Consider the following 25,088-nt stretch of genomic DNA (forward strand, 5'->3'; position numbering starts at 1 on the left):
GACTTTAGTTAGACAAGTGTTAAAAACATCCATGGATGGATGGAACCTCTCTTGGCAATCCTTCCAATACTTAACTGTTCCATGCTGAAAAAGTTTTCTCTTGAATGCAGTCAGAAGCCTTCTTGCTCCAATTTATGAGTGTTGTCTCTTGTCATCCCACCATGCAGCACTGTGCAGAGGCTGACTCCATCTTCTCAATAACCTCCTCATAGGCACTAGCAGGCAGCCAGCAGGTCCCTGTGAAGTCACCTCTTCTCCATGCTGAAGAAGCCCCATTCCCTCGGCCTCTGTTCACAGGGAAAGTGTTCCAGCCCCCTGATCATCTTGGTGGCCCTCCACTGAACTCACTCTAGTTTACCAATGTCTTCCTCATGCTGGGGTGTGGGGGACACCACTGGATGTGGCATTGCATATGCAGTCTAATGAACGCTGAGTAGAGGTGGACAATCACCTCCTGCGATCTATTGGCCATGCTCCTATCAACAGATGTATATGCAATCCTACAGTCCTTTCCCAAATATTACCTACCTGCTGTATATTCCTGTTCAACACTGTTTCCTAGCCTCTAACCCTCCATCCAGCAACTGCTTTGCTTATTGTTCCAGGAAACCTGAGCACCATAGACAAGAGTCAGTGCATTTCGTGCTCTGAGACAGGGGAGGAATTGTTTGCTCCTCCAAGTTTTACATGCATCCATTAGTAAACAGAAATTGTACTTTTTTTTTTTTTAATTAATATGTTCTCTATTTTCACGTAAGCCAGGTACTAGGCGTGAAAATCTTGAGGCAACCCAGAGAACTATCTGTTGAAAACCAAATGACAGCTTGGCTCGTTACCCAGAAACATCTATCACCCAGCCCTTTTCTGTTGGGATTTGTGTTGAATGACGTCTTCTGCAGGTTAACAATTAGGTTTTAGCATAAGAGTCCTGTGTCATCGTCGTCATCTCCCCAGGAGAGAGAAACAGGCTGAGTGATTTTTAGATTATATGCTCTGATAAGACACAGGCTCCTGACTCCCTGTGTGCTCGTGCCGTGCAGGCCACCTGCTCTATGGAGCTGCCACTGGGGACACCCTCAAAAAGGTTTAATAATAATGTTGTCTCTAGAGATTTAACTCAGAGCATGCTCTGAATTTACATTCTATATCACTGACTAAAATCTTGTATAGAAAATCCTATCAATAGATAGGATCTAAGACTAGTCGCTAAAAAAGAGTAATACAGTATATTGCAGAAATCTTATTTCCTATTAAACAAGAATCTGTCTGGTCTGTAGTCATAAAAACAGTAAATGAACACACGAATTGATAGAGCAGGGCAGATCAGAGATCTATCCAGCCAGGTATCCTGTGGGACTGCACCCAATATCAGAAGCATCACCGAGAAAAAGAAAAAACAAGGAACACCATTATGAAGACATATGGAATAATCGTCTCTGAAAGATTCCTCAAGTGCTTGTTTTATATCCTGAAGCAGTTGGTATTTTCTACTTCATTTTATATTTTATTCTTCTGTAACTAGAAATGTTCTCATCATCCATTTAATTGCCCGATTCCTTTTCAATAGCTGCTAAGTACTCAGTCAAAAAAAAAAAAAAATCCCAGTGTGGCAGAAAGTTCCACATCAAATTATTCCTTGTTGAAAAAGCATTCCTTTTTGCTACTTTTAATCTGACTGGATTCCATTACTTTTTTCTGAATCCCCCCTCCCCCTTATTCTTTTCAGGGTTGGAAGTCAATAGGAATTTTCAATTTATCTTCTCAATTGTAGAGATGTAAAATAACAACTGCGCTACCTTTCAAAATCAGAGATCCACTTTTTTTCTTCCACATTCTCATGAAGAAAACTCTTGATTTATAAGCAGCTCTCTAGAAGTGAATAGTGTATTTCACACTATCTCAAAATTATTCCTACCAAAAGACTGCCTGAAGTGACAGAGTATCTGAAGCTACAAAAGACAGAATAAGACTTCCTTCCTTTGTGGGAAAAGATTATGAAACCTTATGCAGAAATATGAATTGTAAAGCACACACGATTATTAAAATCAAGCACAAAAGGTGGGAAACAGCACAATAATTTGCTGTGTCTTGGAGCTTCACTCAAGCCTGAAGACATTAAGGTAGAGCAATCTGCTCAACCTTGCCACGCTGGGGACTGTGTTTCTACCTGGCTGTTCTGGACCACCCCAGGAGCTCAGGAGGCTTGAGGGGTACATGCAAAGCACAGTTAAACGCTGCAACATTTACCAACTGCATACAAACTCCCATTACTTTGTTTTTACTAAATTCAAGTTCAGATAGCTTTGTCATAAGAATTCTGCTGAACAGCAAGCTATCAGTTTAGAAACATCAAAATCCTGTAATAAAACAACATACAGAGTATCAGAACAACTTAGCATAACCATTCTTACCAGTCCAAGTATAAAGAACTATCGAGTGAAGTTGGCCCAAATAAAGAGCCTTGTCACCACCTTCTATCCATGTCAACTTATGCCAATTATTTTGAAACCTACTCTTTACAAACCTACCAAAATGACAAACTTTTGTTAAGGAAGAAGACTACATCAGTGTAGTTGAACTAAAACTTTGATCACAAATGCACATGAAGATCATACTTCATTTGTTAACTTTCTCAGACTTACCTAACCAGAAATAACAGCAAAGTACAATTACTTCACAACTTCTTGAAAAAAAGATTTTGCTATTTATGTACAAGACATAAAACATTTTAAAATATTATGGGCCTCCAAGCAGCCTGTAATTTATACAGAAAGTGCAGGTCCAGAGAATAGATTCTACTCTATTCTCTCCCTTCTGGTATTTTATAATAGAAGCAAAAGCAAGGCTGTGACTAATTGCTGTCACATTTGAACTTCAAGTATGTCCTCTTCTGTTTCTGATAATAGTTCTGAATGATATTATTTTGGTGTCAGAAAGCGTTATCTCAAATACAGCAAGAGTTGCATTACTTAGAGGTAAAGTTTTATGTGATGGATGCAATTATTGGGCTAGACTGACAGCATGCCCCAGCAGACAGCACTTTAGCCTGCAAATGGAAACCTGGTTTCCTATTCGTGATGCAGTCACTCCTGTTATGTGACTTCTCCATCCCTCAGGTTCCCCCACCCATGAATAGGTATAGACTTTTCTCTGTCAAGTTCCAAGATTGTGGGAATAGAATTACTATGAAACAAGGGAATTCTATTTTAGTTTCATGAATAGTGGTTTAGATCCAAAGCTTAGATCCATGCCAGCTAAATTAAGGTTCCTGACTGAGGTGCCTAAGTTAAAAACGTCATATAAATGTACAGAAAGACACAAATGCCTCCAAAACATCAGTTTAGCTTATTTAAGATCTGACTGCATGTACAGCTTAGAGTGATTATATTTCTGATTTGGAGAGTCCAGGTAGGTTCAAAAAGGTAACAGCCACAGAAACTGGTCCTAAACATCAAGCGTACCTTTTGTGGCATTTCCTAGAACTGCTTCTTTAGCAGTCAGTCAAAAGAGCCTTGAACACTCCTGCGGAAGACTGTGTTTATATTATTGAAGCCCTTTGAGAATACTCAACAAAGTTTATTCCATACATATCTGCTGTTAGGACATGTAATGCCAAAGCAGAGGAAGCCAACATGTTCAACAAAGTGTCAACAAAAAGAGAAGAAAACAGCCAGGATGCTAGCTTGACAGATACCTTTAAATAAGTACAAGTAGCTAGCAATGCTGATGTACACCTTGAATAATTATTTTCATACCTGTAAGTTCTTGTAATTGATCAAGTACCCACTCTGTTATGTGGTGTACAAACACAGGACAAGTTATTTCTGCCCTAAGGAGCTTAGGAAAGATGCTATATAAATACTGACAGAAAATAGAGGCATACAGCTGAGACAACACTGCAAAGTATCACGTGCACAACACATCATCTTAACAGTTATCAAGATTTCTATACACACTGTACAGCAGGTGGAAGGAGGATGAGCTAGCTCCGTGGATGTTTACAGAGTATGCCTCCAAAGTGTGCAGGGAAACCAGTTTCTTAGAAAACACAGCAATCATAGAATCATAGAATGGTTTAGGTTGGAAGGGACCTTAAAGATCACCTAGTTCCAACCCCCCTGCCATCGGCAGGGACACCCTTCACTAGACCAGGTTGCCCAAAGCCTCATCCAACCTGGCCTTGAACACTTCCAGGGAGGGGGCCTCCACAACCTCTCTGGGCAACCTGTTCCAGTGCCTCACCACTCTAACAGTAAAGAATTTCTTTCTAACATCTAATCTAAACCTACCCTCCTTCAGCTTAAACCCATTACCCGTTGTCCTGTCACCACACTCCCTGATAAACAGTCCCTCACCATCTTTCCTGTAGGCCCCTTCAGGTACTGGTAAGCTGCAATTAGATCTCCCCGGAGCCGCCTTTTCTCCAGGCTGAACAATCCCAGCTCTCTCAGCCTGTCCTCACAGGAGAGGTGCTCCAGCCCTCTGATCAGCTTCGTGGCCCTCCTCTGGACTCCCTCCAACAGCTCAATGTCTCTCCTGTACTGGGGCCCCCAGAGCTGGACGCAGTACTCCAGGTGGGGTCTCACAAGAGCAGAGTAGAGGGGCAGGATCACCTCCCTCCACCTGCTGGTCACACATCTTTTGAGGCAGCCCAGGACATGGTTGGCTTTCTGGGCTGCAAGCGCACACTGCCGACTCATGTTGAGCTTCTCATCAATCAATACCCCCCAGTCCTTCTCCTCGGAGCTGCTTTCAATCCATTCCTCGCCCAGCCTATAGCTGTGCTTGGGACTGCGCCGACCCATGTGCAGGACCTTGCACTTGGCCTTGTTGAAATTCATGCGGTTCGCATGGGCCCACCTCTCCAGCCTGTCAAGGTCCCTCTGGATGGCATCCCTTCCCTCCAGCATGTCGACCCCACCACACAGCCTGGTGTCATCGGCAAACTTGCTGAGGGTGCACTCGATCCCATTGTCCATGTCGCTGACAAAGATGTTGAACAGTGCCGGTCCCAGTATCGAGCCCTGAGGGACACCACTTGTCACCGTTCTCCACTTGGACATTGAGCTGTTGACCACAACTCAATGGCTCATAGCAATCTGCATTCTTGACAGACTGGAAGTCCTTGTTGTCTTCCTGTTACTGGATGCAGTATAGTAGATAAAGCACAAAGAGAAAAAAGTGGTTTCATACAATACCAAAGTGTACAGAGAAATGTGTGGAGATCTTGACCATAGCCAAAATGATGAGCTGATCTTTGCAACTGGAATGAGATTTGTTAAGATCAGAGTAAAAGATTCTGGAAAAGGTGTAAGATGATATGAACTTGGGTAAGAGCTATGTGGATAGACAGGAAAGGTTTTATTCCATAGGTGTTATATAGAAAAATGGTAGAAGATTTAGATTATAGCTTGAATGCCTGGAGTTACTGGACAGTCAAGCATTATACTTGGTCACAAGGCTAAATGAGGGACAGAACAGCTGTGGTGTTCACAGTCATCAAAAGAGAGGGATCACAGACAACTGGTTGGGAATAGAAGGAGGAGAGAGTAAAAAGCTCTGTTTTTCACGTATATTCAGGTGCTCAGATATAAAGGAAATGAAAGGGCTGGTAGAAGGCATTTTTAATCCCATTGTTCTAGAAAGGTAGCAATGTTCATTAGCCCCCAGTGAGATCTAAATACTCTGAAATAGGTACGTTGTTAACTTACAAGCACAATATAGAACAATATATTAACAATATCAGGCAAATAAAGCCATGCTACATAGTTCTGATGTGGGCATTCATGCTAACTCGCATCATAATTGTGTTTCATATACATAAATTTTATCGTTTCTTTCAAATTATTTGGATGCTGAGGAGTAATAAACCACTTTACCTTGCATATGAGTACAGTAACACTTGTACAGAAATGGGATTAAACAGCATATTTACTAAAAAAGAAAGGATAAAGATAAAAGAATACAAAAAAAGACAGGAAACAACATGTACTATGGAACTGAAGTTCTCTTCATGCATAGTAAAGATTTTTCACTTCTCAGCTTTGTTGCCATAGCCAGTTACCATTTGAAGGATTACTCCACATCTACATCCCACATCTTCATGATTTAATTAGAAGCTAAGTGACATCCCCTCTAAAAGTCATCAACATCCACAATCTCCAGTGACCCACATGCAAAGGCCCTACAAACTCCTACTGTCACTAGCCTACGAGATGTCCCTCACCAGGACAGATGCTGCCGCTGGCTTGAAGAAGCCCTCTCTGGGAATCCACCAGAACGTCTGAGCTAGTGAGTACTGCGGGACTACTCAAAAGGATGAGTGCTTAACATTGCCATTCGTGCTGAGCTTACTGAAAGATCACTGCTAATTTGCCCACATGACACAAATACCAAGATGACTGGCAGACAAGCAGATGACAGACAAACAAAGTCAGTCAGGAAAAAGAAGACTACTACTAGGGTTTGTCCAAATGCTAAATGTACTTTGAAATCCTGAAAACGGATTTTGTGCAGGGTACAGCACACCAGCCTTAAATTCCTTTCTCATTAATCCATGGATGTGTTGGCTTTTGTTTTACCCACTAGGCACTCAAAATCCTCTTTAGGAAGTGATCTGCAGCTATGCAGCAGAGAAAAGGGAAGCATACAGCCTATAGGATTTCAGTTAAGGCACCGCTTAGCAAGAAGAGAGAGCAGCAGGTACATTTTCAATGCCATCTGCTGGATAAGATGGACAACTCTAATAAAGGTTAGAAACCATCGTTTTCCATCTAATATCATCAACACATACCAACAGTTCCCTCCTCTTCATACCTTACCTAAACAGAGATCAAAACCAAAGTTGTCTTAATAAGCACTTCTTATTCCCCACACTCTGTCAATGCATCCAAGAAAGCAAATAAGCCAACAGTTCCGAAAATGTTCAGATGCATAAAAATGATTGCATGTTACTCCTGCAGAGAATTCAGGGGGTTCTGACAGCGGAAAATATCTTAAATTAGATCTGATGAGAAGAGCCTGAGGCTAGGTTACAAAATGTATTTCTGCACTGGGCCCATCCCATCTCCCATCCAGCCAGAACAGCCAATACTTGTTTCTGAAGACAGCAATGGAAAAGTCACAAGATAGGAAGGTGGGGTTTTTTCCCCTCTTGCCTGAAGAGTATTTTTCCCATTGGAAAGACCAACAACTGGCAGTGTTCACTCAGCTAAAGGAGTAGAAACAGACTTCTATGTCAACAAAATGGAACAGACCTCTACTCTGAAGAGACAGGTAACTTCTATTGCTAAGGAAGTCCAACATAGAAAATATCCTAGAAATCAAAGACAGGTATTAATACAGAATAAATAAAAGGTTGGCTTGATCCTGAAGGTGAGGAACAGCTTTCTGACTTTTGTGAATTATAACTTACATTCTGATTGTTCAAACTGCAAAGCTTCATTAAAAGTGTCGCAACTGTTTGCAGAAACCACTGACACTACAGATATCTGTAATTTCTCATAAAGGACATCTGGACGCATTCCTCTTGTGATAGTGTAACCAACAAACTTCTGAAGACTCTGGTAGAACGACCCTCTTTGGTCTATATGCCATTTGGAGAGCCTACTGGATCACCTGGATTCAGTAAAAAAGAGGGATAGGCATGAAATGGGGTCTGGCATGAGGTTGATATAATTCGTGTAAGAGATGCAGCAACAGATTGCACTCCCAGGTCCTCAAATACGAAAATCATACTTGCTGACGTGAAAAAACAACAATTGTTAACAAACAGATATTCTGCTCTTCAACACTCCATATGGCAGTCTGATGGATTAAACACCAGCAGAGTGTTGATCACTCTAAAAGCTCATATTGAGATGATCTGGAAAATCTGTCTATCTTCAATTTACGAATTCTGGTTAATTTAATTAAAATGCTGCATCACTAAGTGCCTTAATATGTGGAAAGCCATAAGCTTGTGAGGTTCCTGGCACATGCCCGCTTTCAGAAGCTACAGAACAAACTAGCAAGATTCTCCTTTTTTATTTGGAATACACAAAGGAAGACTCTTGAACTAGAAAGTCAGTCTAAGTTTATATGCAGGGAGAAGACAGCAGAAAAATCTCCGAAATATGCAGAGGGACAGGTGATACAGTAAGGCTAAGGGTGCCAGTAGCATGAGAGAAACAAGGACATAGCCTGTCAAGGTACTGGTGACTTCTTTGAAAGGGGCCAGCCAAGGTTAAAGGAAACTAGATGGGTTATAAATATTTAGCAGACCAAGAAATGGAGAGAGAGGGGCGAGGTTCAGGAGAGGAACTGACCCCTTGCAAGGGGACAAAGGCCAGGAAGTCCCAAGAGAAAAGGAGTCCAAGATCAACATGCTTGGCTAAAGGTAATCCCAATGTTGTAATCTACCTTTACCAAGGGAGGTTTGAGATTTGGCTGCTGCTTAAATTAAGACACGCCATAGCACATACACCATCAATTACTGCAATTTAGCTAAGGGTGGTACTTGTTCATTTTCAATTTGGTGCCGACACCATGAAACAGAATCCTTGAGCCAGTTTAGTCATTTTTTTTCTTTGCTAGAAGCATGGCTGGATGAAAGAATACAGATATTCCCAACCCAAAAACCCTCTGACAAAAGACAAGTGAGTAAACTGCTGGGGACGTGGAAGCAGATAATAGTTTGGGAAACAGATGGAAAACCATTCCCATATCTGCAGCAACTCTGAGTTAATGGAAGCCAAGGCATTACCGGTACGCTGATTACTGTCTCTGGAATGGACCCATGTATATTAATACTTTTGTTATACTTAATAACATCTACTTTTGTTCTTCCTAAACCAAAGATGACAATGCTGGGTTCAGTTCTTAGCAGCTGAGGATGCAGCATCAAGGGTTTTCCAGGCATGACTGCTAAAATTTCAGAGCAGTCTGAAAAGAAGGAAGTGATGTTATCAGGGAGAAGTTCTGGAAGACCAGACAGAAGTCCCCATGTTACGACTGTCTTGGTCCACTACAATTAGGCAAAGCATAAATCCCTTTTTTCTCTTTGCATTCTCAAAACTATCCAGGGTAAAGAGAAAAATTTCTCGAAGGAACAGCAATTTCCCCCAGGAACACATAAGTTTAGGCTCATTTCTTGTTAAGAAACGTTAAACAGAAACAATTTTGGATTTTGTTCTGAAGAATGATCATCTTATTTGGGAAAAGAGGAGCAGCCTCTCTAGTATGGCAATTGGTCCCCTATTTACAGGCAGATGAGGTTCTGCCTGCAAAACCCAGGAGGATCTGCTGACTTTCTGCAACACAGGATCGGGCATGCAAAGTTATGAAGAAGGCCTGATCCCGTTCTACATCTAACACAGTATTATAAAGGAAGACTGTCGCCCATTAAAGGCCATTTCAGCTGTGTTTCTACAGCTCATTGCATGACAAGAAAGAACATTAACATTTTACAATGCACACCCCTATACCAATCTTTTCACTAATGGTAGAACTCAGAAAAATTGATCTGGAGTAAATCAAAAACAAACCCATGTACTTAAAGAATAAAACCCATTTTAAAAAAAAAAACAATCACATTTACATTTCACTCTCCAATATCATCTCTATGCTTCCTCTAGACTATTTCCAACTACTTTTCAGGACATGTACCTGAGCATGCTGGAGTCAAAGTTAATTATTTCCATATTCTAATACAAGAGTACTGATCTTCTATACTATTGCAAGCATAACAGCCAAGAAAAAGTACTCAAGACAGAAAGCAAGGTGGGAAAAAAAACCAACCCCACCTTCCTTCCCCCACATCTTCTCTGCTTCAAAGAGACCAAGCAGGCTGGTTTCAAAACAAGAGCAAGTGATATAACCAAACAAAAGCAGATCTGAAAGGTGAGCAAACCCCATAAGCCACACAGTCATTATTACTGTGTCGACAGCACACTTGTTAAAAATGTATATTTTAATTTTCTGTATTGCTAAAGGTCCCAATTTGCCCAGGGATCTAGCTAAGCTGCCATTTTCTACCACGACAGAGTCTAATCTTTATTTAATGGATTTAGCATCTATCTTCACTAGAGTGGTCTCTAAGGGAAAGGGGAGGGGAGTATGAAGGGGCATGAAGAGATGATCAGAGCCCCCCTCTCCTTCATCCATCCGGCGCTCATGTTTGTGTTCAAAATTCAATTACCTCCTTATTGATACTTCACAGAGATATTTAAGCTGCAAACATGAAGCCCTGATTTCCCAGGGGGCCATGCCCCTCTCTATTTCACTGCTCTGCTTCCCCCAGGGTGAATTCCTGAGGCGTCCATATTAATAGGTAATCAGTCACAATTCATTTATTAAACAGCTAGCAAGGTTTATCAGCCTGCCCTGATTAGCCGGAAGAAGCCACTGAATTCCTAATTTATTTATGGAAATGTAAGTGTCTTTTTGAATTCCATTCATGAAAGACAGGGGTGCTGTGGGTCTGGCATGCTGAATTCTAACAGGGAAGCAGCAGGCAACCTGGAGACTGGGGACTTTGCAACTTCAGCCTGGGAAATGCACTACTGTGATCCGAGCGTGATCAATAGATTTCGGGCCAGAAGCTCATACAAGAATTCACAAGCCAGCTCTTCAGAGGGTAGGCATTGCCACCCATTGCAACTAGAGAATTACGTGGATTGGCTGAACGAAGTTTCCTAAACAGAGCAGGTGATGTGGTGAAACTGGGTCCAAATAATTAAAAAAAAAGAAAAAAAAAGAAAAAAAAAAAAAAAAGGCATTTTAAAAAGTTCCAATAAAACATTCAGAATAGTGCTGAAACAACTGCCAGGTAACGCTAATATATGCATTTACATATATAAAGTTCAGCTGTTACAACCTTTAAATTATTTGTGCTATAATAATTCCAACTGAAATGATTTTTAAAATGCAAACAAACACTGCCACTGTACTTTCAAACCAAGACACAGAAGCTCAGCAATGCTGCTGGATTACCAGAAAGTGAAATGACCACCACAAGTCATTTTTCTGTTGTTTTAAACAGAGAAATGGGGAACTCAGTAAAAAGCAGATCTTGAAGCGAAAAGACTTATACATGCACTTAATACATCTTAAGGCAATTAGGATACAGCCTCAGATAACATAAAGCTTATATATAGGCCTCAAGGTTCAAGGCCACCACTGGTGAAAAACACTTTTTTATCCCTTTCAGCTGTGTAGTGATCTCTGATACTCATTCACTCGAATTTTACTCACCATAGTTACTTAGCCATAAAATAACTAGAATGGAAGACTATAGAAAATGTTTATTTCCTTTTACTTCTCCATATAAATTTGTGCCAAGTAACTTTCACTGCATCCCCTTCTGTATTTAGTGACTTTTTTGAACAGCTCCACTGGAAAGTAAACATAGGGATTGTACTTTCAAATCATAGAATCATAGAACAGTTTGGGTTGGAAGGGAACTCAAAGCTCATCTAGTTCCAACCCCCCCTGCCATGGGCAGGGACACCCTCCACTAGACCAGGTTCCCCAAAGCCCCATCCAACCTGGCCTTGAACACTTCCAGGGAGGGGGCATCCACAACTTCTCTGGGCAACCTGTTCCAGTGCCTCACCACCCTAAATCCTGCAAACAAGGAGGATGTCCCTCAGGCAGATTCAACAGCCAAAGGGCATTTTTAATTAATTTTTCCCTAAATTATTTAGATCGCAAAACTGACAGGGTTTAACAATGTACAGTATTATATGGAATATAGACAGAAGCATGTTAAACCTATTGAGAGCATTTCTGTAACACTAATTCTGAGACACTTATCAGAGATTTTGTTCAGTGACTTCAGTACTCTGATCTGATTATCAACTGACTAGGAAAGTATTCAAAACTAACAAGTCAAAGCATAAATAATGGAGGGTACAGATGCCACCCCACAATATTGTATCTCACAGAAATTATTTCCATTCAATTACAATTACTTGAAAATATATTTCAAATAACAATCCAAAATCCTATGTAGTTTAAAACTGGCCACACCTATGTTTATCCTCTGAATTTACAAGCACAAGCTCAATACTTGCATACAAAGTTTTAATTTGCTTAAGATCTCAATACACAAAATTTCACTAGTGTATTAAAACCAATATAAAATCCCCACTTCAACTAAACTAGTACAATCCATACCCTCAAATAAAAAAGATATGATTTCCTCTCAAATTACAGTGGTCAGACATGGAAAGATGTAGTACATGCAATAAATACATCCAGAACGCTAGGAGGAATGAACATTTGAATTCATCTACAACCAGAACTGGTGTGTTGCAGGTGTCTGAAGTCAGGGATGGCATGAGGAAACAAATCCTAGAAACAGCATCTTCTCACTGCCTGAAAAAGTAATCAATAGCTTAATTGTTATTAGTTTGTGTTTTATGCAGACAAGGGTAATTTGGTGTATTTTTCCTACTATGAAAAGTAGGTCCTAGAGGAAGAGAAAAAGCAGAATTTACAGGAAAGATTTCTCAACACCTTTCCTCCATTGTATAAGGAGCATTTCCATGCTGGCAGAACTGGCAAACATCACAGGATTTTATAACAGGCCCAAACATCTAATCAAGATGTGGCTCTCAACAGCCAGTTTCTCCAGCCCACATTGTTTGGGGAACTGCAGATGCTACCAGTGAAAATAAAACAAGCTGTTCCCTTCCTGAATCCAGCCATATTTCACCTTTTCCCCCTTCAGCAGTAAATTCACAACCGCTATTTCAAGCGAGGGCTCTGCAGAGTACACAAGACAGAACTCACCACAGAGCAGGTAAAGCAGGACACTTGCACATGTTCTTACTGGGGAGCTCACTGAGTGTCCAACTCAACGTTATTTTCACTCCCTCGATACATAAGCTCTTTATCACACAGAAGACTGCAGCACCATCCATAACGGACATCCAAACCATGCTGCCCAAACGCGTTGGAGAATGTAAGCTGTAATCACATTGCAGTTATTTCTAGTCTTCACAGATGTTTTCTAGTCTTAAAGTTTTCACAGGTGTTATTTCTAGTTATTTCTATTCTTAACAGCTTTTAAAATACAACTGAGTGAAAGCAATGCAGCACCAGTTTCTGAAACCAAAGACATTTGCTCCAGGAGATGCAAACTGTTGTAATTCATGTTCGTAAATGTTTCTTCCTTGGCTATGTTTAAGACACCAGCCTTAGCACTGAAATTATTACATACTGCTGCTTATGTTAGCACATACACTCAATGAAAGGGCTTACCTACCCAACTGCCTTGCATTCTTATCCATGTGTCAACCCCCCCAAATGTCACCAGTAGCTCCCCAAGCCATCAGCTTCCCTTATGCAATGCACTTTCAGCACAAAACCATGTATATGGAAAAGTAAACCTACAAAACTGTAAGAGAATAGAGTTTAGTATTACACTAGGAAAGACAGCATTATTTTCTTTAACTGCTTGACTCATGTTCAAACTAACCATTTTAAAGTCCATTTTAATGTAACCAAATCTGATACAGAATACCCAGTTGAACCCAGCATGATACTGCACATTCATGTCCCTGTGTAACACCCAAAGGAAGGGTTTGGAAATAAACCCCAGTACTACTACGTAGGTATTCCTTCCTTTCCAAATGCTACTTGATACAACTTGATGACAAATGCCTATTACACTGCTGAAAATTACTATTCGCACTTTCATCCTGTCTCACCTAGACATCCATCTTATATATTTCTTTCTAACGCTCCCGTAACAATGCCCACGTACTTCTAAGGTTATTACAGTAACGAACCACATGGTTACAATAAAGGCTGGGATAATTATTTCCTCTCTTTCCTGTCAGTGCTGGTAACATCATACTTCTAGTGACTTACACAAGGAACTTTGCAAACCGCATACACAAAAATTATTTCCTACGCTACTTACATGCTGTAACTTAAGTGACAGCCATTTACACGCAGAACGGAACACAGTTCAGAATAAAAATGAGAATCTCTAATTGACACTGGATAAAATTAGATTCTAATTGCATATGCTGTATTTTGCTGGTGACAATGAGGCTAGCATTTGCAAAAAAAGTGTTATGAGTTCTTTAATGGCCAACAGGTTAAGATCTTTGTCACATAACTCATTGGAAATTTAACATTTCCAACAGCAGAGAGCCCTCTAGAGCTACCACGAGATAACAGTTCAGCAACCCTCGGGGAGCAGGGCACCAAGGCTGCCTATTGCAACGCCTGGGCTCTTCACAGATTCTCCTCCAGCTACTGACCAAACCTGATTTTACCTGGTTCAGTAGAACAGAGATTAAACCCCAGAGTGAGAAAACAGAAGTCACATTTGAAGAAAGTGGGAGCTAGTATTTGTTCAATGGCCGCTGAACCTAGAAAGCTTTAAAATGTAACATTAGGTTTTGGAGACGTCGTGCAAGGACTTAAAGACAAACTTACATTATTTATAATACAGATGTTTGTAAAATATCACCAAATATCTGGAAAGTCAGATTTTACATGACTGTACATTGAAACCAAAATAATTGGCAATTTGTGCAGTTCAAACAATATGTGGATATATGCCTCATAGCACAGAAAGCTCTCCATATGGAAATGCCCTATCAATATAAAATATTTTCTGCTGAGCTTTATTATAATAAGCTTTCACTAGCACTAAAACAGTGCTCAAAACAACACACAAGCAAAATCTGCCTAATCGGTTATTAGACGCCTTACAATTACCTCTACTCATGCCTGTGCTATAGCAACCAATCAGTAAAAATATCTTCTCAAAATTAAATTTCAAACTGAAAATCTCTACTTACACAGCATGGAGTTTCCTATTCCCATCTCCCCAATTACAGTAAAAAATTGTAGGATAAATCACAGGAAAATAACTGAACTATATCCTTTAGCTTTACTGTCAAGACTTACAACTGTGAAAAGCAGTAAACACAACTTTATTCTCTCCTCATTGTGACCAAAAATTTCTACAAGAATAAACCCACCCATTTTCTCAGAACCAAAATCCATCAAAACATAACATTCTGGGACTGACAGCTGAAGTACAGTATGCCAACCACAGGTTTGGTTCCGCATTTTAAGAGCCTAAGTTAACCACTGAAAGTTATGAGCTTAACTTTCTGCAAGTTAATTCATCAGGCTTAATTATGATATGAGTTTGCAGTGTGCTCAGGGAACAACAATCTCTTGGACACTTTAAAGAATCCACAGACAGCCTTCAAACATGCTTTCATGGGCAAGTATAAAGTAATGTTTTATTACCAAAATAAATTTCTAAGAGCCAGCACTTCACTGGAGGGGGGAGGTGAAGAACAAACTTGGAATGAATATGATGAGAAGAGGTAGTATGTTTACTCTGCTGGCAATGGCATTAAGCACCCTTTTTTTGATCTCCAGCTAGAACTCAAAAAGCCACAGAAAAACCCTCCTGTACAGATCAAGACAATTCAAAATGTCTCAGCACCCAGACATATTCACATTAGGATCAAGAGCTGGATTTTTAATAGCAAAGTTCGCAATAGGTACATAGTAAATTCTCCATCACTATTAATTTGTTTTAGTGAGACAGGATTTTTTTTTCCTAAAAAAAGACAGTTTTTAAGCAAGGGAATTCAAGAAATAAATTAATTCAAAGAAATCTCCTAGCCACACGATCAAAATTTTTCTTGTGACCTCGGTACCTCTTTCCTACAGCTCAGGCTGAGTCTCATTTACAGACTCCATTTCCTAGAGTGGCCTTTTAGGATGCTCTGGAAGAGTTAGAGAGATGTGCTGTCTTTAAATTCTAGTCTCAGAAGACTGCCCCTAGACCTGAAGCCAGATAGACCTACACTTACAGACTAACGTACAAGAGCAACAAAACACTATTTTCAACACTTAAATCCATAAAGTGGCTGGAACGAATTAGTATGAGCCATTTTAACTTGTCCTGAATTTACTAAGATACTTCACATTGACTTCAGAGTGGGCTGAATTGAGTCACCTAAAACCAGAGATGAAATAAAAATGAGATTTAGTACCAAAAAAATTAGGCTCATTCCCTTCCCCTCCCTGCACATTTCTGTCTTATTGTCTGACCTTGTGCATCTGTTCCATAGTCTCATGATCGATCTAGTATTAAAACCCTACCTTCAGGCAGTCTATCCTTGTATCTCTTAGTATCATGCAGTGGTAGGTGTCTGGTGAATATATACTTCCAAGCACCCTCAACAACTAGAACGAAGAAAATGTTTTCCATTTGGCAAGGTCTCCCCTCTCCTGTCTCTTTTCCAAGCTCCCTCTCTTAGTCACTCTGCTTTGTGAATAAACCCGTTCTTTCCTCACAGCTTCCTCAAGTAGTAGCAACATGAATTTCATTCTTCCTCTGTCCAAGCCAGCACTGAGACAGAGACCTGTTATTTTCACTATATAGACTCTCAGAAAAGACCAGCCTTATAAGTAGCAAAGTAAGCCACAAGAGCTCTGTCCAGTACAACAATATCACACCAGATCCAATTAATTCATACATGAGAAGTCCTTTTATAGCCATTAAAGTTAGATTTGTTTAATGAAAACAAACTGCATAGAAGTTAATTAAAAAAAACAAAAAAACCCAGAGAAATAATAATGAAATCAAGCTAAAGAAATCTGTAAGAGGAAATAAAGGCAAAGCAAAATTTGCAAGGAGATAAAGTCTTACATTATTAAACTAATGGATATAGCTGGAGAGGAATGTAAGCTTTCATGCACTCAAGTTATTAGCTCTTTAATTAAAAATCATATGACATTATATTGTTAAATTTAACAAGATCTGGAAGAAGTATTACATAAAAAGGTAGAAATAGGTAAATTTTCAATAGATTAAGCTATAGAAGCTTCACATTTTAGGGAATACACCAACTGCTGTTGAGAAGGGTTGGCAAGAAACCTTCCTTTCCCTGCTCCTCCGTAATTGTGCAGAATGGAGAGTAGCTCTTCACACTGACAGAGTCCACTGTCAGGGGGCAAGACACTGAAAGAGTACTGGTCTGCGGACGGCAATTCTCACAGTCCTGTTAGAAGCTGTTTCCTGAACTGATGTAATGTTGTGATCTATGCTATATCTGGCAGAAAACATTCATTTAACTCGGTGGGCTTCACCTGCCAATCCCAACCTGGCACTTAAAAAAACCAAACCGCAAATAAACCCCCCCCCCCAACACTCAGCAAACAAACTACCCCCCTCCCCCCCCCAAAAGGCTATCGGGGAAGACAGAAGTATGGTTCCCCATTCCAGCTATTTTTATCTCAAATCCACTGCTATATTCAAGAATGTATTCCTAAAGGAGAAAATTATCAGGGGAAAAAAAAAAAAAGAATAACTTCTAGATAGGTTGCTCAGTTTTCTGTCCTAAAGCCCCAAAAGCTAATGGCCATAAACTCCAGTCCTGTTGGGACACATGGATATGCTAGCAGCTTTTTTAACAAGATTATTATTCTATCTTACATCTAGTTTTCAATGCCTAACAAAATGCAAATAGTTACCATTACTTCCACACTATTAATAGCAGTGATCCTTCGATATTCTGAAATAAAGTTATTGCATTCTTTTATAATGAAGTACAATCTCTTTGCATCAAGGATCAGGCTTAGACATAAAGCAAAAGGTACGTTCAGGTGAAATCAGTCGGACACGCCTATACAGAGACACTGAGCAGATCCACAGCGAGACCTGAGGGGAGCATGAACACACAGCCATCCTCATTAGAAAGACATCAGGGCAGTAAACTAGACACGCAAACCGAGGGTCATAGCACAGTCCTCAGCTTCTTTTTCCCTCCCCCCATAAAAATGTGTATTTCTGCAGGAGATATATGGGAACTAGTTATGAAAGTCAAGCAATTAAAAAGCGTTTCTGAGGTATTCATGGGACTGTACCAGCCACAAGTGCCTGACAGCTCTACGGGTGTGCAAGTCCCCGGAGAGCCATCAGACTTCAATTACTATCACTAACATTAGTCATTATCAGGCTGGCTTCAGTCCCTGGGGAAGGCAGCTTGTGATGACAATATCCAGCCTCTCCTTGTAAAACAATTCATTAGGCAAAGCGGAACAGCTGGGGCACCACGTGGAGGTCTGCGGAGTGGCCGCCCCACCGGGACCTCCAGCTCCCCTTTTTCTTTTGCAGAGGGGCAGCCACCGCCCCCATGACAGCTGTAAAAGCCTCTGGGGACACTTCAGGTTTAATCAGTGCGCCTTATACTCAAGGGAAGCATTTGATTGCAAACTTAAACTAATGGCACTCAGAAGGTTACTACAATCATCAGATAAGAGGCTTTAGGGCATTTTTATCTTGTTCTAATGCTCACAAGTTAATGAGGCAATAAGAGACAGATACTATCAGACTTGGTCTAGCAGCATTATACAGACAGGATGTTCAGAGTTGGATTTACTGGAGATGCAAGAGGAAAGGCAGCAAGTCCATTATTGATCTTACAGAAGACTTCACGCTCAGAACAACTGAAACCACTCAATAAAGCGACAAAATACTAGGAGATTTTTCACACAGCCTTGTATGCATTATCTCCTGATCCAAAACAGAGAAAACTGAAAAGGAATATAGCAATACCCCACCAACATTTAGTCTATTTGACAAATACACTGTACATCCTTTCTCAAAGCACAAATGCTGGCTGAATGAGACTGTGAGACTGATCCTTATGTACTGAGTAACTCCGCTGCCTCTGACCTAGCAGGGCAAAGGTGCCACCAAACAAATAAATAATCCCTAGCATTAGTATGTATCCACAGTAATGATTTTTAGCCTTTATGCTGCTTGCAAATAGAAATATTTTTATATATAATGTAAATGGCTGAGAATAGCCTTGCTTTTCTTAGTAACCTTTCTTGGGTCCCAGGCTGAAGAGTGCGTGATATTAGGGTCTGTTTCATCACCATGTTCTTATTTTACTTCTACTGATGACATACACAATATTTTAATGATGCCTTCCTGTGGCATACAACAGCACCAAGCAAGGGATATCACAGAGGTGATACAGGGATAATCTTTCCAATATTTGCAAATACAGAGGAAATGTTCTAATACCACAGAAGTAGAAGAAAAGTTTTAATTGGATAAAGGTATAGACAGCAAAAGAATTTTAGTTAATAGATACAGACCAGTTGCAAAGGTTTGAGAGTCCCTGCCAGAGCATCCCTAAGATTTGTTTGGCATTTTTGTGTTTTTAAACCGTAATGGAAAAATGCACATAACCTTATGCTTGATCAAACTTTTCCCCATCCTCAATTCCTCCACTGACAGTAGTCTACAAGTTATCCTGTCAGAATGAGAGTAGCAAAAAATAGGCTTCTGACAGTATAATGTAAGAACATTTTGTTTGTAGTCATGTTTCTTTCTGTGCCAAGCATGTGGCAGGCAGAAATGCTTTAATGTGACAGCCCATTCCTTTACTTTTGTGGCTAAAAGCTCTTCAGTCAAGCCCCATTGACCCCCTGCTTGTCTAGACAGATGATGGTGGTTTCACTGATCATTTCAGCCAAAACACACAAGAACCTCCGTGTATGTTGAGGACCATTCTTTTCCTCTCCTTAAAAAATGAGACTGAATGGACTGTATCTCCCTATGCAGAAAACCAGGTTCCCCAGCCCAAGTTGCATAGACTCATAATCAGCTCCGTGGATGCAAGTATTTGGAAGCCCATTCGTGATCCCTCAAAATCATGAAAGCCATCACTGTGATATAAGAATCCTTAAGTTTCTTCCTCAGGCTGCTCCCATGGAGGCAGACCATGGAGTTAGACCATGGAGTTATACCTGAGATCTCCTACTCAGAGCTCATGAGCTGAACCAACTGTCCGGTGCTGTGTTCGGCTGAGATTGGGGAATGCAGGCTTTGAACTGACTGACTTCTAGAAAGGATCTTAGATTACACAATCATCGAATCAGTGGATGATCCAGGTTACAAGGATTCAGGAGGTCTCCTACTCAAAATAGGGTTGATTATGCACTCAGATCATGTTGCTTAAGGCCTTATTCAGTCAGGTCTGGAAACCCTCTAAGAACAGAGGCTGCACAACCAACTTTGTGGTTGCACAACATATACCACTGCTTGACTGACCAATGCTAAAACTCCAGATGTCCTCACAAAGCACAAATTACTGCTCTGAGCACCGTACCAGAAATTCTGCAAAAGCTAATGGCGATGCATCAGATGAATGACTTCACAGTCTTCAAAGCAGTTTGGTCAGTTAGTCTCCATATTAATTAGATCTCTTCCTCCATGCTGACACTGAAAAGGCTCCCTTCTCTTCACCACAGGAAGTATCTAGATCAATCTTTACTCTATCAACATAAACGCAACAACTCTTCTCCAGAAAGGATGAAATTATTGTAGCATTTCTTCCTACTATTGAACAAACTATGGGAACCAAAGGGGACTTTCAGAAGAGATCTTTAGAAAGGAATACAAGGGTATAACACAAAAGTTGTGTGGGGCTTTTTGTTTTGGTGTGTTTTTTCTTTGGTGGGAGTTTTGGGGGGGGGGGGGGGGGGGGGGGGGTGGTTTTTTGTTTTTTTAATAAAGTAATATATCCTGGTTGAAGTACCTTTCAGAGGTGACCTTTGTTTTACCAAACCATATCCACAACGTGGGTATGCGGATGTAGATAACAAGCAGAGGAGAGAAGAGACAGACATTTCAATAAAGACCAGGTAAAAAGCATCTCATAGTAACTCAGCTTTTATTTAGAATGTTGCTGTTGCATTGAGCATCACTCATTAAGATCAACAGCAGTATTAAAAGCGCAGTTATCTGCCAGCTATTGGGCCCCTTAACACGTGGTCCTTATACACAATTTTGGGAACTCAGTTACCAGAGTTAGATGGACACTATCTAACACTCGAAAAGCTCCCCTTTATTTCCAACAATAGGCTCCAGAATTAACAACCATGCAATGGCAGATGTCATCTTAACTTTTCTAACACTCCTTCATCTATGCACATTTAAAAGCTATCTACACAATCAGAGTTTACATTGAATTTTTTTAAGTCTGCTGGATACCTTTTACAGAAGGGAGATTATCATAAACAATCAGCTGCATGTGGCAGTCCCAATGCATACTTGACGTAATGGAAATTTGTGGTTTTGCAGTCACTTTGACTATTTAAAAATAATTCTGTGAGAAAATAATTATCTGCTTACTGTGACAAAAAAAATCCAGCCAAACTATGTGGTCTAACAAAAGGAGATTCCACGTATACAAATATCAACAACAGGCATCACACAGAAAATAAAACCAAAGAGAAATTGCAGAAGCTTGAACTTTTAACACATTTAGGAGAGTTTTAGAGATTTTTTTTCCCCTTTTCTCAAACTCCAACAGTATACATCTCTTTCTGCAGCAAGCAGAGTCATCAATGCCTGGAGAGTATGACGCTGTATTAGTACTCGCCATCGAAATCCACAATAGCACTTTCCCCTCAGAGTAAGGGAGGGGAAAGAAGGCGAAGATGCAGAAATTTCTTGAAGCTTAGAGAAATATTTATTCTACTTCACCAGCAGACAGAGAACACCCTAAGGATCCATGCAGTATTTTTTCCATATATGACAGTTACCTAGATACAGCATTTGTTTTATGGTAAGAATGCACAATTTATGCATATGGGTAGTATCACATTTGATATCACCAGTAGACTGTACCTCCCTGATTTTGTATTTAAGAACAGTCTGGACCTGCTTATTTTTCCTGCACATAGAGGGCAAGTCAACCACACACCCACTTAGTTAAAAAAAAAAAAAACAATAGCAGCCAAGGTCCAGACTCAATTTCCATCCTCACCATTGCAACCTAATCTCCTGGCAAGTTAATGCAAATCAAAGCGAACGCTTCTCTGACACTGGTAGCAAAGCGTGTTCCTCTCCCAAGAGAGACCTGTAAAACAGGACAGTCACTGACAGCAGTACAATTACTGACACAGATACAGACTTTATGGACATGTTTATCTCTGCTGTAAATCCACACTCTCTCTCCACTCCGATTCATGAGTCATAAAGAAATTGCAGATAATGAAAAAGTTGGAGAAATTTACAGCGTGTCGGAAACCTCAGACAGCCAGAAGAAATTAAAGAGCTGACTGCGGATAAATCACACAGGTACAATTAAAACTTCCTATACCTTCTTCACTTCCAAACTGGGGCACAAGCCAATGGAGATGATGAAAAGTTGAGGTCACGACTCCTCTGACTGTAATCATTTCTTAACTACCTACATGTCAAAATTAGCCAATTCACAGATCACATATGAATGGCAATTTCAAGCCGACATTCTGATGTCTCACTCTTCCAACAGGAGCTGCCCCGGAAGAATCCTGCCTGTAAATAAGCCACCCAGTGAGCAATATAAGGAAAGGTGATTTCCTCATCCCTCTGTAGATGCAGAGTATCTCTTACCATAGTGCTGTGCATTAAAATGAAGAAGCAGTATGGGAGGAGGGGATAAAGAGAATCAGGAGAAAGGCCAAGGTTTCACATGGAAATCACAGCAGCTTGGACATGAGAGTGACAGGGCCATATAAACACCCTAACTGACAACATAAGTGTTCTTTTCACCTCTCTGAAACAATCAAATAAGGACCGGGAATTACTATGAATGTAAACTGAAGACAGCCTCCATATTTTTTTCCTAGCAGGAAAAACAAAAACAATGATTTCAACTGATTGTGTAGTTCCTGAAAAACTCTGTGATTGTTTCCTAACCCACAAATGAACTGTTCAAAATGTGAGACATTTTCTAGGAGAAGTCTACTAACTCTGCTAAGTAAATCCTTAAGCTAAGTGCATACTACAGAAATCCAGTGTCCAAAGAGCATAATTTGGTGTCCAGCTATAAAACTCTGCCTTCAAGCTTTGAAGCACATGAAGTATACTACTTCACATAGAGTCCTTGCAAACACAGTACTAAATAACAAAATAAGGGAGAAATATGCTTTCAGGCAAAACTGAAACATGATGAAGATTCATTCAGCAAGGCAGGGAATGCAGAAAATAACCAAGAAAAAAAACCCAAACAGTTGCTACAAAAGAAAATTCTAAGCAGAGCAGAAATAACTGAAGTACACACACCTCAAAATGCTTCCTCCTATACAAGACAGTCCACCTTGCAAGAGTAAGTAAACTGTGTATTTTAAGGACATAATGAGCACTGGACTTGGCATACAATGTTCTCTTCCGATTCCAACACACTTGAAGCAATGTAGACTATTCCAAACCGTATTTTCTTCCTTCTAGTTCAGATTAATACAGACACACTAGTGCTAGAAGCACTGTACTTCTGGAGGTGCCAGCTTTTAAAGAAAGAGGGAGCATCCACCTTACTCTTTTGTCAGCAGTCAAGAAGTTAAAAATGTCGCTATACCTTTCTAATAACTGGCACTGAGATTCCTGCTGCAGGATCTAGACTGAGATCCACATCACGTCATCCTATTTCACTTCATTTCCTTCTTCCTTCTCCAATAGTCAGTTCTCTTATCCAGCTCCACCACAACACTTCAGGTGGTCCATTTCTCCAAGGAAATAAGGAGAGTTCATGTTCAGGAAAGAGTCTGCTTTTCTACACAGATCCCAAAAACCTCATTTTGGCTAACAAGAAACCGGAAGAATCCAGATCAGTTTTCCATGCAACTTCCCAGACTGCAGAGGGTGGACATACAGCTTTTACTAAAATGGACCAACAGGAGATTTCAGAAGATGCCATAAGATAGACACTCCACTGACACCCTGCCATTAAATCCCTCTTTACTTACACATACCTGTCAATATGTTGATTTCCTACAAATGTAGGACTCAAACATTTTGTTACAAACAAGTGCACATACAGACTAGAAAAGACACTAGGCAACTGTACTGCAGGAATTGGGGGCACGGTCACAAATGTAAAGTTAGGCTTCTGAGCCTAAAAAGCCTCTGTGATGATTGACTCAGGACTAAAAAAGTAGTTATGGTCAGGCAATATTTTTATCTGATCAATTACATCATTGATATAAGGCTGTTTGGGTACAAAGGCCAAGTGTTTTGAACCCAAAGGCTACATGTTGGTACTACAGGTAGGCACTCCTAGAAAAGACAATTCATTACAGAAAAGAGAGAGATGTTTCAGTAAGAGGATACATTGTCATCTCTCCTCTCCTTCCTTTGATTCTACTTCAACAACTTACCCCAAGTTCAACGCTAAGCTAAGCATCACGCCCTGCTTTTTAGTTTCATAGATAATACAAGTTCAGTCCAAAGATGGAGTCCATGATTTAAATATATCCTACCTATGATTGGCATTAAAAAAAAAAATAATCAAAGATCACATTCAACCATACTGGGAACAGCTATCCTAGCTTTGAAATTATCCATGTCAAGATTAGCCCACAAGGATAGCAGGGAGAACTAAGCATATATGTTTCAAAATATGCCACAGTTAAATCCTGCTGAAGGAGAAAGATGAAACTGCGCTACTCCTCCAAACCTACAAAAAAGCTGAACTTGCAGGCAAGAGATCACGATAGGCAGCATTTATGTGAGAGAAATGAAAAAACGAAGACTACCAATCTGAGAAGGAGTGGCGATCTGTTAATAGCTTGGAGTTCAGAAGGACTCCTTTATGATTTTCCAGAAATTTCAGAGGCTGCAGAGGACTACAATTCACAACCAAGGACGGTTTAACTTGGGAGCAAAGTAGCTGTTCCTCATTCATGTGCCCATTCGTCTCTTGCTGTCTCTGGAAGGGTGTCTCCATTATAGACACACCTCAGTGATTTCTGGTAGTAGTTGCTTAACTACTGTGCAGTATAGCCTATTACTTACAAAATAACTGCAATCAAGGATAACAACAATCTCTTAACACCAAGCTAGGTTTGCTTATTAGCAACGTATGCGCTTCCCAGAGCTGCTAGCTCATGAAACCAAAGCTTTAAAATAAAGTCAACTTTGTCTCAGTTGCTCTGAAAGCTGTAATGGGTCATACAGTGGAAAAACAGAGCTAGGTATCTAAATTTGCAGTAATTTACACAAACTGTTTTGAAACTTGCTGCTTTGTGAGCCACAAACATTCAGTCAGGATCTGTGA

General features: G+C 40.3%; 2 protein-coding genes across 7 annotated transcripts in view; both read right to left on the reverse strand.

Moving 5' to 3' along the window:
• NPC2 (NPC intracellular cholesterol transporter 2) overlaps window positions 1–18,118 on the reverse strand; it is a 215,457-nt gene extending 197,339 nt beyond the window's left edge. The window contains exon 1 of the mRNA XM_075753924.1: window positions 18,114–18,118. The gene's annotated coding sequence lies outside the window, so the exon portion shown is untranslated. The remainder of the gene's footprint in view (window positions 1–18,113) is intronic.
• LIN52 (lin-52 DREAM MuvB core complex component) overlaps window positions 1–25,088 on the reverse strand; it is a 46,213-nt gene that overhangs the window by 14,116 nt on the left and 7,009 nt on the right. The window contains exon 6 of one of the 6 annotated variants that reach the window (XM_075753930.1): window positions 11,502–12,357. The exons of 3 other annotated variants lie outside the window; for them this stretch is intronic. In XM_075753930.1, the coding sequence (XP_075610045.1) occupies window positions 12,308–12,357 (50 nt within the window). In that variant the 3' untranslated portion in view covers window positions 11,502–12,307. Of the gene's footprint in view, window positions 1–11,501; window positions 12,358–14,992; window positions 15,983–21,187; window positions 21,909–25,088 lie in introns of those variants that run through there. 2 more of the 6 variants (XM_075753931.1, XM_075753927.1) reach the window with 2 other exon arrangements.

The sequence above is a fragment of the Balearica regulorum genome, chromosome 5 (genome assembly GCF_011004875.1).
Source record: "Balearica regulorum gibbericeps isolate bBalReg1 chromosome 5, bBalReg1.pri, whole genome shotgun sequence".
NCBI classification, from domain to species: domain Eukaryota; kingdom Metazoa; phylum Chordata; class Aves; order Gruiformes; family Gruidae; genus Balearica; species Balearica regulorum.